This window comes from Erpetoichthys calabaricus, chromosome 4, assembly GCF_900747795.2.
Source record: "Erpetoichthys calabaricus chromosome 4, fErpCal1.3, whole genome shotgun sequence".
Classification (NCBI taxonomy): Eukaryota; Metazoa; Chordata; class Cladistia; order Polypteriformes; family Polypteridae; genus Erpetoichthys; species Erpetoichthys calabaricus.
The window spans coordinates 326,706,657-326,721,978 of NC_041397.2; the positions used below are offsets into that span (position 1 = coordinate 326,706,657).

At 38.4% G+C, this 15,322-nt stretch overlaps 1 protein-coding gene and 1 long non-coding RNA gene across 2 annotated transcripts in view; one reads left to right on the forward strand and one right to left on the reverse strand.

The window, feature by feature from the left end:
* The window catches only part of LOC114643553 (protein NLRC5-like), a 5,922,889-nt gene that overhangs the window by 2,251,222 nt on the left and 3,656,345 nt on the right, over window positions 1-15,322 (forward strand). The window contains exon 18 of the mRNA XM_051925772.1: window positions 9,028-9,204. Within this exon, the coding sequence (XP_051781732.1) occupies window positions 9,028-9,204 (177 nt within the window). The remainder of the gene's footprint in view (window positions 1-9,027; window positions 9,205-15,322) is intronic.
* Window positions 1-15,322, reverse strand: part of LOC127527384 (uncharacterized) — a 902,058-nt gene that overhangs the window by 850,846 nt on the left and 35,890 nt on the right. The window lies entirely within an intron of this gene.

Here is a 15,322-nt window from a genome sequence, read left to right on the forward strand (position 1 = left end):
CACACAGCCTCTCCGCTGTTTTATAAATGAACGTCATATAAGGTCTTCCTTTTTCGTTGCTTTGCCAACGGAAGCAGCCTTTTTATTTAATCCTGTTTTTTTTTTTTTTTTTTTTTTTTTTTTATATTTTTATTTTATTAATTTCATTGTAATCATTCCATACAAACAGATCCATTTATAACCCAACAAATTTGAAAACAAATCAAACCCCATCCCTGAGAAGGAGAGCTTAGCTAAAGGAAAATTTCTTTAAGCTTTTTAATAAGGCAACATTAGACAAAAGAAGGGGAGAAGTAAATATCTATATAAATAAGAGATGGAGAAGGGAGTTAAATACAATAATAGTTAATTCTCTTATTCTAAAATAATATTGATTAAATCCTGCCAAGTTTTGAAAAAATTTTGTACAGATCCTCTAACTGAAAATTTGATTTTTTCCAATTTCAAATAATATAAAACATCAGTTTCCCACTGACTTATAAGAGGAGAATTAGGATTCTTCCAATTTAACAAAATAAGTCTGCGTGCCAAGAGTGTAGTGAATGCAATCACCGTTTGTTTGTCCTTCTCCAATTCAAGTCCATCTGGAAGGACACCAAACACAGCTGTTAGTGGGTTAGGAGGGATTGTGATACTAAGGCTGTCTGAGAGGCACTTAAAAATTTTTGTCCAAAATGATGTTAGTTTGGTGCAGGCCCAGAACATGTGACCCAGTGAGGCAGGAGCTTGGTTGCAGCGCTCGCAGGTTGGATCCTGGCCTGGAAACATTTTGGACAGTTTTAAGCGAGACAGATGAGCTCGATATATAATTTTTAGTTGAATAATTCTATGCTTTGCGCATATAGAACTCGAGTGAATTCTCTGCTTTGCTACCTTCCACTCCTTTTCTGATATATTGATTAAGAGATCTTCTTCCCAATGTCCTCTTGGATCTTTGAAAGGTAGGGACTCTAATAAGATTTTATATATTGCGGAAATAGTGTTTGTTTCCTCGGAATTGAGCAGTATTTTTTCCAGCATTGTGGAGGGTGCAAGGTGGGGGAAATCGGGCAATTTCTGTTTAACAAAATTTCTAATTTGAAGATAGTAAAAGAAATGTGTAGCTGGGAGGTTAAATTTTGAACGTAATTGTTCAAAAGATGTAAATATGTTGTCTATATAAAGATCTCTGAGCATTTTAATCCCAAAACTTTTCCAGGTATTAAAAACTGGATATACTTGCGAAGGTTGAAAGAGGTGGTTCCCTTGCAAAGGTGCCACTGATAAAAGATTTTCCATCTTAAAATGCTTCCTAATTTGGTTCCATATTCTGAGTGAGTAAAGCACAATTGGGTTATTAGTATATTTGCGATAACTTTCATTTATTGGAGAGCAAAGCAGGGAATATAAAGAAGTACTACAGGATTTTACTTCTATTGCAGACCAAGCCTGTGTATGTGCATTTATTTGTGTCCAGGTTTTTATGGCTTGTATGTTTGCTGCCCAGTAATAAAACTGAAAATTAGGTAAAGCCATGCCACCTTCTGCCTGAGGTCTTTGTAGGGTCGCTCTTCGGATACGTGGGTGTTTTGAGTTCCAAATGAATGAGGTTATTATTGAATCTAACTGTTTAAAAAACGATTTATTGATATATATTGAAATGTTTTGAAATAAAAAGAGAAGTTTAGGAAGGATATTCATCTTAACACTGTTAATTCTTCCGGCTAGAGTGAGATGAAGGGTTGACCATCTATGCAAGTCTTGCTTAATTTTTTCCATACAGACACCAAAATTTTGTTGATAAAGAGCTTTATGTTTACTTGTGATATTTACCCCTAGGTATTTAAACTGATCTGCTATGGTAAAAGGTAGGGTGTCTAATTTAATATTATATGCTTGTGAGTTCACTGGAAAGAGTATACTTTTATTCAGATTAATTCTAAGACCAGATATCTTTTGAAATTCTGTTAGTGCTGTTAAAACAGCGGGGACAGTGTTTTCTGGGTCCGATATATATAAGACCATATCATCTGCATATAGAGAAATTTTCTGTTCCAGTCCTTCTCTGACAATCCCCTTTATCTGATGAGAATTTCGGCAGTGAACCGCCAGTGGTTCAATAGCGATTGCAAACAACAGTGGCGACAAGGGACATCCTTGTCTGGTACCACGTTCTAGTTTAAAGTAGTCTGAGCAAATTTTATTAATACAAACTGAAGCTTCTGGACTGGTATACAGTAGTTTAATCCAAGCACAAATATTCGGGCCAAACCCAAATTTCTCCAATGCAGTGAAAAGGTAATTCCATTCGATCATGTCAAATGCCTTTTCTGCGTCTAATGATAGTAATATCTCTGGGGTGTTTGATTTTGCTGGTGAATATATAACATTAAACAAGCGTCGGAGATTTGAAGATAGATGTCGGCCTTTAATAAATCCAGTTTGATCTTGTGATATTACCGAGGGCAGCACTTTCTCCATCCTTCTAGCTAGGATTTTTGAGAGTATCTTAACATCATTATTCAGGAGTGAAATTGGTCTATATGATGCACATTTTAACAAGTCCTTATTTTGTTTAGGAAAGACGGTGATTAATGCTTGTCGAAATGTTTGAGGTAGTATTTGGTGGTCTTTAGCTTCTGTAAATGTTACCAATAAGAGTGGAGCTAGCTGAGTGGAGAATTTCTTATAAAACTCTACGGGGTAACCATCAGGGCCTGATGATTTCCCGCTTTGTAGTGACTTTATAGCGTCTAGTAATTCTGTTAGCGTTAGAGGTTTATCTAGTTCCTCAGCACTTAAAGCATCTATTTGTGGTATTTGTGAATTATCCAGAAATGCATTAGATTGCGTGTTGTCTTCTTTGGGCTCAGTTGAATATAAAGACTTATAGTAATCTCTAAATGTGTGCATTATTTTATTATGGTCGATGATTTCTTCTCCATTCTTGTTGGTGATTACTGGTATTGCATTGTGAACTTCTTGTTTATGAATTTGTTGAGCTAAAAGCTTATTAGCTTTTTCTCCGTGTTCATAGTAATGCTGTCTAGACTTATAAATAAGTTGTTCAGTTTCTTTAGTTGTTAAGATGTTAAGTTCTGTATGCAAGGCCTGCCTTTTCCTGTGAAGAGCTTCACTTGGACGCCTGGCTTGTTCTTCATCTATTCTAGTAATTTCATTTCTTAGCTCTGACACTTTCTTGGTTTCTAATTTATTTCTATGGGAAAGATATGAAATAATCTGGCCTCTTAGGAAGGCCTTTAGAGTTTCCCAGAGTGTTCCTGCAGAAACCTCTGTAGACGTGTTTGTCTCTAGGAAGAAGCTGATTTGTTTGGATATAAATTCTGTGCAGTTCTCGTCTGCCAATAAAAGAGGGTTAAGACGCCATCTGCGAGGTGAGTACGAGGGGCTTATTGATTTTAGCTCCAAGACTAGAGGGGCATGGTCAGAGATAACAATTGTGTCATATTTGCATGATTTAATTGTAGGCAGGAAATTATTATCTATAAAAAAATAATCAATTCTTGAGTAGCTATAATGCACTGGTGAGTAGAACGAGTATGTTCTTGAGTTTGGGTTAAGAAACCTCCAGGGGTCTGATAAGTTGTGATCATTTAAAAACTGTGTAATTATCTTTGCAGTATTAGATGTCGTCCCCCCTGTCACAGGAGTCCTATCTAAGAGTGGATTTAAAACACAATTAAAGTCCCCAGCCATTATAATTTTATGAGTGTTCACACTGGGAATGGATGCAAATAGATTTTGCATGAATTCCTTATCATCAACATTGGGTGCATAAACATTTATCAAAATCATTTTACTGTTATATAAGTTGCCCATGACCATCACATATCTCCCTTCAGGGTCCGACACTACCTCTGATGCTACAAATGGAACAGTTCTGTGTATGAGAATTCCCACCCCTCTAGTTTTCTTTATAAAGCTAGAATGGAACATTTGGCCAGTCCAGTCTTTTTGTAGTCTGAACTGATCCTTGGTTAGTAAGTGGGTCTCCTGTAAAAATACTATTTTAGCGTTTAAGCCTGTTAGGTGAGAGCATACTTTCTTTCTCTTTAATTCGTGATTCAGGCCTTTAACATTCCAGCTCACAAAGTTAACTGTCCCATCATGGAGACATTGATTCTGAGTTTTTAATGTCATTTTATAGTTTTAATTGGTAATATGGCAGTTTTAATCTTAGTTTCAAGATTCCCCAGGAGTTGTTGCATGTTAGCCTGTTACTGCATTGATATTTATAATTATAAGGATTATAAGAATAGATTAGATATAACCTGCTCTCCTTCTCTCCCCCCTTTATCCCCCCAACCCCCCATTTTGCCTCCCCACATGAGGCTAGATCCCACTTCACGATGTTCCAGTCCTCTGACATACGAAGAGACAGAGCACGTCCAAAACAAAACAAACAGCGGCGTTACAGAATTAAAACAGAGATATCTTTTACAGTTAAATCCTTAATACTATCTGCCGAAAATGTTCTCATTAACAATATTTAATCTTGAAATAATCTTCAGCGCTTTTAAGTTAAGATATTAAGGTTAAAAAAAAAAAAAAACAACCCTGGGAGTGATTTTAAAAACTAGTCCAGGATAAACCTGGTAATTCATACTGTAATAGTATAATGGTAATTGTATAAATAGTAGAACAAGCATTAAACCAAGGGTATGAAGTTAAACAGTCTACTTTAAGGTATAGTAAAATAAAAAAAAATAAATAAATAAATTAAAAAAAAAAAAAAAAAGAAAAATAAAAAAAAAGAAAAGAAATAAAAAAATAAATAAATAAAATGAATCCTACTTTAATCACTTCCACATTTTCACACTCACGTCTATAACTCTATAACTCTGATTAAAACATAAACATATAACATATAAAGTCCAGATAAAAAAAAAATTAAAAAAAAGAGAATAAGAGATGTATAATTATAATACCAGTCTCTTTAAACATGGATCCAGCGATCAGATCATGGGTCTTTCCCGTGCCTTGATAGAATACGGCTCTTTAATTTTAATTAACTTTCAAAAAAAGTGTCGGAAACAGCTTCTTTAATTCTTTTTCAGCTTCTTCTTTGCTGAAGAAAATATAATGTCCGTCTTGAACTTCCACTTTCAGTTTGGCAGGATACAAGAGGCTGTATTTGATATCGGCTTCCCGTAGCATCCTTTTAATGTCGTTGTAGGATCTGCGTTTTGCAGCTGTTGATGGTGAGAAGTCGGGAAAAATACGAATAAGATTATTTTCGAATATAATCTCTTGCTTGTGTCTGAGAAGTGCCATCACATCAAGCTTACATCTTAGTCGTTCGAAGCGGACAATAAAAGACCTAGATTTAAAGGCGCTTGGTATCTTTGTGCGATAAGCCGTGGCTATCTCATTGTCGAGTTTAAAGTCATCTCCAATTATTTTAGACAGTAATTCTACTGCAAATTTCACTGGGCTTGAGCTTTCTCGTTTCTCAGGTATACCCTCAATTCTTATATTATTTCTTCTGCACCCATCCTCCAGGGCTGCAAGTCTGTCTCCAAGTTTTTTGTATTCCGAGTTCGCAGCTGTGGCTTTTTCATCGGCGTTAGATGCCATTTGTTCCGCTGTTTCCACTCGAGCCGTGAGTCCCTGCTTAACGTCTTCCAGCTGGTCTGAAACGTCATTAATATGATCATCAAGCCTTTTCAGTTTGGAGTTAGTTTCTTCAATGTGTTCCACTAATTTCTCCAACATGCCTTTAAAGTTCACGTCGAAACGTTCAAATAGACGCGTTTCCTTATCTTTGTTATCCTTCTTGAGCTCAGTGGCCACCTTCTTAAGATCATTTGTGTTATCTTTCTTAAGCTCCTTCATGGCCGTAACCATGGCAGTGGCCAGTGTAGTGTTCATCTCTTTCTGTGTAGCTATCTGTGTAGCGATCATCTCTTTCAGTTCGGACAGTTCGCTTCTGCTTTCGTGCTCCGCAAGTGAAAATGCAGCTCCTGTTACAGGCTCGCAATGAGTAGATGAGAGCACGTCCTGCAGAGCCCTTTCTAGTCTCGAATGATCCTCAGTAATCGGCGATCCCTCGCGACCTGTATTACTTGCGCCTTCGCTCCCATTTTCACTCTCGACTGGAGACGATACAATGGAGCGGGGCCCCAGGAATTCTGCGCACTCTTCTGCCTGTTCCAGGTCAGTCTCCGTGATGCCATACCTTACACCTGCACTCAGGCCGGAAGTCTGTCCGGACTTCGATGCAGCTTTAAGTTTCTTTTCCGGTTCTTTCTGACTTTTCTTCTTGTTACTCATGCTTGTATATTGTAGTGGAAGTTCCTTGGTCGGGTTAAATACAGGATACCTCTAAATAATATGAAATACGTGGGAAAATAAAGCCGCTGCTAGCGGAGCTCTGCTTCAGACGTCCATCTCCTATAAACGGACCAAACCAAATCGGGAAAATATACCAATAACAGTTTGTTAAGGATCTGTTTTTTTTTTAAGCTGCCTTCACTCGAGTGATCACTTCAAGCTTTAATCCTGAGAAATCACCCCGTAAATGCACACGTTTAATTGCACATCTGTTAATATGTATGCTTACAAAGTATTAAAAGACACTCAACAGTTACACAGTATTAAAAGACACTCAACAATTAATGTCATTTACCTTCGTTCCGCGTTTGACTCGTGCTGTAAATCTCTTCCTTGTTTTCACTTCACGTGATTATGTAGGAGGCGTAATACATGATGACGCGATACGTGACTCCGCCTCCTCCATTAGAGTATATGGACAAAAAACAGGTTCCAGTTATGACCATTACGCGTAGAATTTCGAAATGAAACCTGCCTAACTTTTGTAAGTAAGCTGTAAGGAATGAGCCTGCCAAGTTTCAGCCTTCTACCTACACGGGAAGTTGGAGAATTAGTGATGAGTGAGTCAGTCAAACAAGTTCCAGTTATGACCATTACGCTTAGAATTTCGAAATGACACCTGCCTAACTTTTGTAAGTAAGCTGTAAGGAATGAGCCTGCCAAATTTCAGCCTTCTACCTACACGGGAAGTTGGAGAATTAGTGATGAGTCAGTCAGTCAGTCAGTCAGTGAGTCAGTGAGGGCTTTGCCTTTTATTAGTATAGATAAGCAGAATTTTAAAGTCAATTCTGAATGACACAGTTAACCAGTGTAGTGACATCAAAACTGGAGAAATGTGTTCGGATTTTCTTTTCCTGGTAAGGATTCTAGCAGCTGCATTCTACACTAATTGCAAACGATTGATATCTTTTTTGGGTAGTCCTGATAGGAGTGCGTTACAGTAATCTAGCCGACTGAAAACAAACGCATGAACTAATTTCTCTGCATCTTTCGATGATATAAGAGGTCTAACTTTTGCTATGTTTCTTAGGTGAAAAAATGCTGTCCTAGTGATCTGATTAATATGCGATTTAAAATTCAGATTACAATCAATGGTTACCCCTAAGCTTTTTACCTCCGATTTGACTTTTAATCCTAATGCATCCAGTTTATTTCTAATAGCCTCATTGTATCCATTATTGCCAATCACTAAGATTTCGTTTTTTTCTTTATTTAATTTGAGAAAGTTACTATTCATCCATTCTGAGATACAGGGTAGACATTGTGTTAGCGAATCAAGAGATTTGGGGTCATCAGGTGCTATTGATAAATACAGTTGTGTGTCATCATCATAGCTGTGGTAGCTCACGTTGTGCCCTGAGATAATCTGACCTAATGGAAGAATGTAGATTTAGAAGAGCAGCGGACCCAGGATAGAGCCTTGTGGAACACCATATAGGATATCATGTGTCTTTGAGTTATAATTACCACAACTAACAAAGAATTTTCTCCCTGCCAGGTAGGATTCAAACCAATTTAAGACACTGCCAGAGAGGCCCACCCATTGACTAAGGCGATTCTTAAGAATATTATGATCAATGGTGTCAAATGCGGCACTCAGATCTAAGAGGATGAGAACAGATAAATGGCCTCTGTCTGCATTTACCCACAAGTCATTTACTACTTTAACGAGTGCAGTTTCTGTGCTGTGATTTGTTCTAAAACCTGACTGAAATTTATCAAGAATAGCAGGTTTATTGAGGTGATCATTTAACTGCATAATGACTGCCTTGTGTCCTGCGGTGGGTTGGCACCCTGCCCAGGACTGTTTCCTGCCTTGTGCCCTGTGTTGGCTGGGATTGGCTCCAGCAGACCCCCGTGACCCTGTGTTCGGATTCAGTGGGTTGGAAAATGGATGGATGGATGACTGCCTTCTCTAGAATTTTACTTAAGAAAGGCAGGTTAGAGATGGATCAATAATTTTCAAGAGCAGAAGGGTCGAGATTATTTTTCTTAAGTAGGGGTTTAACTACCGCAGTCTTAAGACAGTCTGGGAAGACCCCCGTATCTAATGATGAATTTAATATGTCAAGAACATTATCAATAAGCACGCCCGATACTTCTTTGAAAAAATTTGTTGGTATTGGGTCAAGGGCACAGGTGGATGGTTTCATTTGAGAGAAATTATTTTATGTAAATCAGGTAAATCTATCCTAGTGAAAGACTTTAATTTGTTTATTATGGAGTACTGGGGTTTAGGAGGATCCTTAGTGTTGGTGAGATATATTATGTTATTTCTAATATCATTAATTTTTTGATTGAAAAATACAGCGATAGCCTCACAGGTTTTACTGGAAGTACTTAGGAGGCATTCCTTTGAGTTACCTGGTTTAACAGATGATCAATCGTCGAAAATAAGACTCTGGCATTACTAGCATTGTTATTTATAATCTTAGAGAAATAGCAGCGCCTCTCAAGACGGACTGTGTTATTGTATTCTGTTATTTTAACTTTTAATATTTCATAGTCAATAGTTAGTTTAGTTTTCCTCCATGCTCTTTCTCCTGTTGTGCTCAGTGCTTCACTGTGGATGGACGTCACAAGGACTCAGGCTTTGTCACAGTGTCACTTATTTATTGTCCTGTACTGTCCTCTCTGTCTCTCTGTCTATCTGTCACTCCTCAGGTCCTCACTTGTCTCTCTTTGTCTCCACAGGCTCTGGTCATGTCGTCTCACCATCAGATGTTGCTCAGCTCTCTCCTCGGCTCTTTCTGCTCCAAACACACAGCTGACTGACCTGAGGCTGAGTTACAACAACAACATGGAGGACTCAGGAGTGGAGCAGCTGTGTGAGGGGCTCAGGAGTCCAAAGTGTAAACTGAAGACACTGGGGTTAGTGGAAAACACAGAGTGCGTGTGTGTGTGTGTGTGTGTGTGAGTGAGTGTGTGTGTGTGTGTGTGAGTGTGGCCATTGTTATCTGTCTCTGCATGACACTACTGATAATAGTCCTGTGATAATCTGATAATAGGCCTCTTCTGGGGTCCCAAGGGTGTAATGGGGGTCCTCTTCAGAAGCCCTGCTTTAGATATTTAAAGCACAGAAATGTGTGGCGCCGTCGGCTTCTTTTTAGTTTAGACGTGTAAAGCACAAGTGACAGTGACGCCCGTCTGATTTGTCATTTGTTGTTTTACAGCTCAGTCCTCATCGGTGGAGGAGAACTCTGTCATTGCTCGTTCATCACACAAACACGACACGGTGACATTAGCGTGTATTCATTGTTTCGTACAGTTGGAATTGTCTTCAGCACACTAAATAAATGTCATATTAAGCTAAGACTCTTCTGCACGGCCAGATCAGGGTGACTCGGTGGTCACTGATGGGCTCTGCTCACACCGCACTGTCAAACAGCCACCACGGCCACCACTCAGTCCTCACGATTACAAACCTGTCTGATTAGACCTCAATTAAAGAAAAAGAAAAGTTTAAAACTAAAATACGAGGGGGGGAGCAGAATCAGAGCAGGGGGCTAATAAGTCACTTCTATGAGATCAAACATTTGATGTCACCATGTCACCAAAGAGAAAGTGGCACTGCAGGTGGTGGCAGGAATTCTGACATTCCACACTTTTAAATGGCCACTTCTCAGCTCTTTATTTTATTATCATTTGAATGCCACCCTGATCTCAGGTGACTTACAACATCTCAGATACAATGAGTTTTTTTTTTTAATTAATTTTATTGTATTCATTCCATACATATAGATTAATTTATAACAAAAAAGAGTTGAAGACAAATCAGACCACACCATTCAGAAGGAGAGCTTAGCCAAAGGAGAATTGCTTAAGGCTTTTTAATAGGGCAAAAATAAACAAAAGAAAGGAAGAAATATATATATAGGTAAATAAATAAAAAAAACTGCGGTGGGTTGGCACCCTGCCCGGGATTGGTTCCTGCCTTGTGCCCTGTGTTGGCTGGGATTGGCTCCAGCAGACCCCCGTGACCCTGTGTTCGGATTTAGCGGGTTGGAAAATGGATGGATGGATGAAATAAAAAAAATGGAGAAGGGAAATAAATGCAGTAATAATTATTTCTCTTATTCTAAAATATTATTGATTAGATCCTGCCAGGTTTTGAAAAAATTCTCTACGGATCCTCTAACTGAGAATTTGATTTTTTCCAATTTCAAATAATATAAAACATCGGTTTCCCACTGACTTATCAGAGGAGAGTTAGGATTCTTCCAATTTAACAAAATAAGTCTGCGTGCCAAAAGTGTAGTGACTGCAATCACCGCTTGCTTGTCCTTCTTCATTTCAAGTCCATCTGGAAGAACACCAAACACAGCTGTTAATGGGTTAGGAGGGATTGTGACCCCAAGGCTGTCTGAGAGGCACTTAAAAATTTTGGTTCAAAATGATGTTAGTTTGGTGCAGACCCAGGACATGTGACCCAGTGAGGCAGGAGCTTGGTTGCCGCGTTTGCAGGTTGGATCTTGCCCTGGAAACATTTTGGACAGTTTTAGGTGAGACAGATGAGCTTGATATATAATTTTGATTTGAATAATTCTATGCTTTGCACATATGGAGCTCGAGTGAATTCTCTGCTTTGCTACCTTCCACTCCTTTTCTGATATATTGATTAAGAGATCTTCTTCCCAATTCCTTTTGGGTCTTTGAAAGGAAGGGACTCTAATAAAATTTTATATAATGCGGAAATGGTGCCTAATTCCTCGAAATTGAGCAGTATTTATTCCAGCATGGTGGAGGGTACAAGGTGAGGAAAATCGGGCAGTTTCTGTTTAACAAAGTTTCTAATTTGAAGATAGTGAAAGAAATGTGTAGCTGGGAGGGTGAATTTGGAACGTAATTGTTCAAAGGATGCAAATATGTTGTCTATATAAAGATCTCTGAGCTTTTTAATCCCAAATCTTTTCCAGGTATTAAAAACTGGATATGTTTGTGAGGGTTGAAAGAGGTGGCTCTCCTGCAGGGGTGCCACAGATAAAAGATTTTCCATCTTAAAATGCTTTCTAAGTTGGTTCCATATTCTGAGTGAGTAAAGCACAATTGGGTTATTAGTATATTTGCGTAACTTGCATTTATTGGAGAGCAGAGCAGAGAGTATAAAGAAGTACTACAGGATTTTATTTCTATTGCGTACCAAGCCTGTGTATGTTCATATATTTGTGTCCAGGTTTTTATGGCTTGTATGTTTGCTGCCCAGTAATAAAACTGAAAATTAGGTAGAGCCATGCCACCTTCTGCCTGAGGTCTTTGTAGGGTCGCTCTTCAGATGCGCGAGTGTTTTGAGTTCCAAATGAATGAGGTTATTGTTGAATCTAACTGTTTAGATAGATAGATAGATAGATAGATAGATAGATAGATAGATAGATAGATAGATAGATAGATAGATAGATAGATAGATAGATACTTTATTAATCCCAATGGAAAACGATTTATTGATATATATTGGAATGTTCTGAAATAAAAACAAAAGTTTAGGAAGGATATTCATCTTAACAACGTTAATTCCTCCAGCTAGAGTGAGATGAAGGGTTGACCATCCATGCCAGTCTTGCTTAATTTTTTCCATACAGACGGCAAAATTTTGTTGATAAAGAGTTTTATGTTTACTTCGGATATTTACCCCTAGGTATTTAAACTGATCTGCTATGGTAAAAGGTAGGGTGTCCAATCTAATATTATATGCTTGTGAATTCACTGGAAAGAGTATACTTTTATTCAGATTAATTCTGAGACATAGATATCTTTTGAAATTCTGTGAGTGCTGTTAAAACTGCAGGGACAGTGTTTTCTGGGTCTGATATTTATAAAACCATATCATCTGCATATACAGAAATTTTCTGCTCCAGTCCTTCTCTGATAATCCCCTTTATCTGATAAGAATTTCGACAGTGAACCACCACGTTCTAGCTTAAAGTAGTCTGAACAAATGTTGTTAATACAAACTGAAGCTTCTGCATTGGTATACAGTAGTTTGATCCATGCACAAATATTCGGGCCAAACCCAAATTTCTCCAATGCAGTGAAAAGGTAGTTCCATTCAATCATATCAAATGCTTTTTCTGCGTCTAATGATAGTAATATCTCTTGGGGTGTTTGACTTTGCTGGTGAATATTACATTAATTACATTAAACAGGCGTCGAAGATTGGAAGATAAGTGTTTGCCTTTAATAAATCTAGTTTGAGAATTGTGATATTACGAAGGGCAGCACTTTCTCCATCCTTCTAGCTAGAATTTTTGAGAGTATCTTAACATCATTATTCAGGAGTGAAATTGGTCTGTATAATGCACATTGTAACAAGTCCTTATTTTGTTTAGGAAAGGCAGTGATTAATGCTTGGCAAAAAATTTGCTAATAAGAGGGGAGCTAGCTGAGTGGAGAATTTCTTATAAAAGTCTACGGGGTAACCATCAGGGCCTGCTGATTTCCCGCTTTGAAGTGACTTTATAGCATCTAGTAATTCTGTTAGCGTCAGAGGTTTATCCAGTTCCTCAGCACTTAAAGCATCTATTTGTGGTGTCTGTAATGTATCCAGAAATGCATTAGATTGTGTGTTGTCTTCTTTGAGCTCAGTAGAATATAAGGATTTATAATAATCTCTAAATGCGTGCATTATATTTTTATGGTCGATGATTTCTTCTCCATTCATGTTGGTGATTACTGGTATTGCATTGCGAACTTCTTGTTTGTGAATTTGTTGATCTAAAAGTTTATTAGCTTTTTCTCCGTGTTCATAGTAATGATGTCTAGACTTGTAAATAAGTTGTCCAGTTTCTTTAGTTGTTAAGATGTTAAGTTCTGTATGCAGGGACTGCCTTTTCCTGTGAAGAGCTTCACTTGGACGCCTGGCTTGTTCTTCATCTATTCTAGTAATTTCGCTTCTTAGCTCTGACACTTTCTTGGTTTCTAATTTATTTCTGTGGGAAAGAAATGAAATAATCTGTCCTCTTAAGAAGGCCTTTAGAGTTTCCCAGAGTGTTACTGCAGAAACCTCAGTGGGCGTGTTTGTCTCTAGGAAGAAGCTGATTTGTTTGGATATAAATTCTGTGTAGTTCTCGTCTGCCAATAGAAGAGGGTTAAGACGCCATCTACGAGGTGAGTGTGAGGGGCTTAATGATTTTAGCTCCAAGACTAGAGGGGCATGGTCGGAGATAACAGTTGTGTCGTATTTGCACGATTTGATCGTAGGCAGGAAATTATTATCTACAAAAAAATAATCAATTCTTGAGTAGCTATGATGCACTGGTGAGTAGAACGAATATGTTCTTGAGTTTGGGTTAAGAAACCTCCAGGGGTCTGATAAGTTGTGATCATTTAAAAACTGTGTAATTGTCTTTGCAGTGTTAGATATCGTCCCCCCTATGACGGGAGTCCTATCTAAGAGTGGATTTAAAACACAATTAAAGTCCCCAGCCATTATAATTTTATGAGTGTTCACATTGGGAATGGATGCAAATAGATTTTGCATGAATTCCTTATCATCAACATTGGGTGCATAAACATTTTTCAAAATCATTTTACTGTCATATAAGTTGCCCATGACCATCACATATCTCCCTTCAGGGTCCAACACTACATCTGATGCTACAAATGGAACAGTTCTGTGTATGAGAATTCCCACCCCTCTAGTTTTCTTTATTAAGCTAGAATGGAACATTTGGCCAGTCCAGTCTTTTTGTAGTCTGAACTGATCCTTGCTTAGTAAGTGGGTCTCCTGTAAGAATACTATTTTAGCGTTTAAGCCTGTTAAGTGAGAGCATACTTTCTTTCTCTTTAATTCATGATTCAGGCCTTGGAGTAGGTGCAAAGACAAGTAACAAAATGAACCTGACAGAGGGGGCTGACGTGTCTTTAAAAAATCGCTTTTTAAATACTAGAGAGGTGACAATTGGCCCAGAGTGTGAGGAAAGTCAGCAGGGTGGTGAGGACAGCGACTCTTGCATGTCAAGTGACAATTTAACTGGTACTCTTGGAAAAACCGAGTACAACACTGAAAGAATTCTGAGCTTTCTGGATTTTCTTGAATGTTGTAGAACATTTTCCTGACCTGGAACTTTTTTTGATTTCAGCCAAGCGTGTTATGCGTAATGCTGATCCTTTGGGAATGGAAAGAAAAGAATTTAATCGTTTAAAGAATGTTATCAGCAAAGTTAGAAAGTCTCTCACCTCCAGCACATAATGGCTCCACACCAGTTTCTCTTTTTTTCATTAGTTAAAGTTCTTCTTGTCATTGCTGCTCCATTTCTATTCTTTCTAATGCCTGTTTTTCTTTGGGCTCTTTGAACGTTAACGGCTGCAGAGACTCCTCAAAGGGAGCCGTACTTTTTCAATATTTAGAACAGAAAAAACTTGATGTGATTTTTCTTCAAGAAACTGACCCAATGAATGAGTGGCAGAGGGACTGGGGTGGCATGACGTTTCTGAGCCATGGCTCCAGTGCCAGCGCAGGGGTGGCAGTGCTCTTCAGTAGGGCGTTTCTCCGAGAGTCCATAGACTCTCTTGAGCAAGTTAAAGGCCGTCTCATGGGGATTGTTGTACGTATTCAGGGGACAAACATTATTTTTATAAATGTCTACGCTCCAAATGAGGGCAAAGAGAGAGTTTCTTTTTTTCTTTTGTTAAAAGACGTACTTGCTGAGTGCAGTTCAGAGGATGTCGTGTTCTTAGCTGGTGATTTTAATTGAACTGAAAATGCAGTGATGGACAGGAATGGCACTGAGCCTCACCCGGGGTCAGTCAAGGTGTTGCAGTCGGTCCTTCATCAGCAAGAACTTGTGGATGTGTGGAGGGAGTTGAACCCGACGGCGAGACAGTACACATGGCTGAAGGCCTCCAGTGGCATGTAATCTATGGCTAGGCTGGACAGCACAATTTGAACCTCATTTTGGGCTCTTGTCTTCTGCCCACAGGGTTTTCAGACCATAGTTTAGCTCTCACTCATTTTTCTTTGGGGTCTGGGAGTAATTTAAAATCTTTCTGGCAC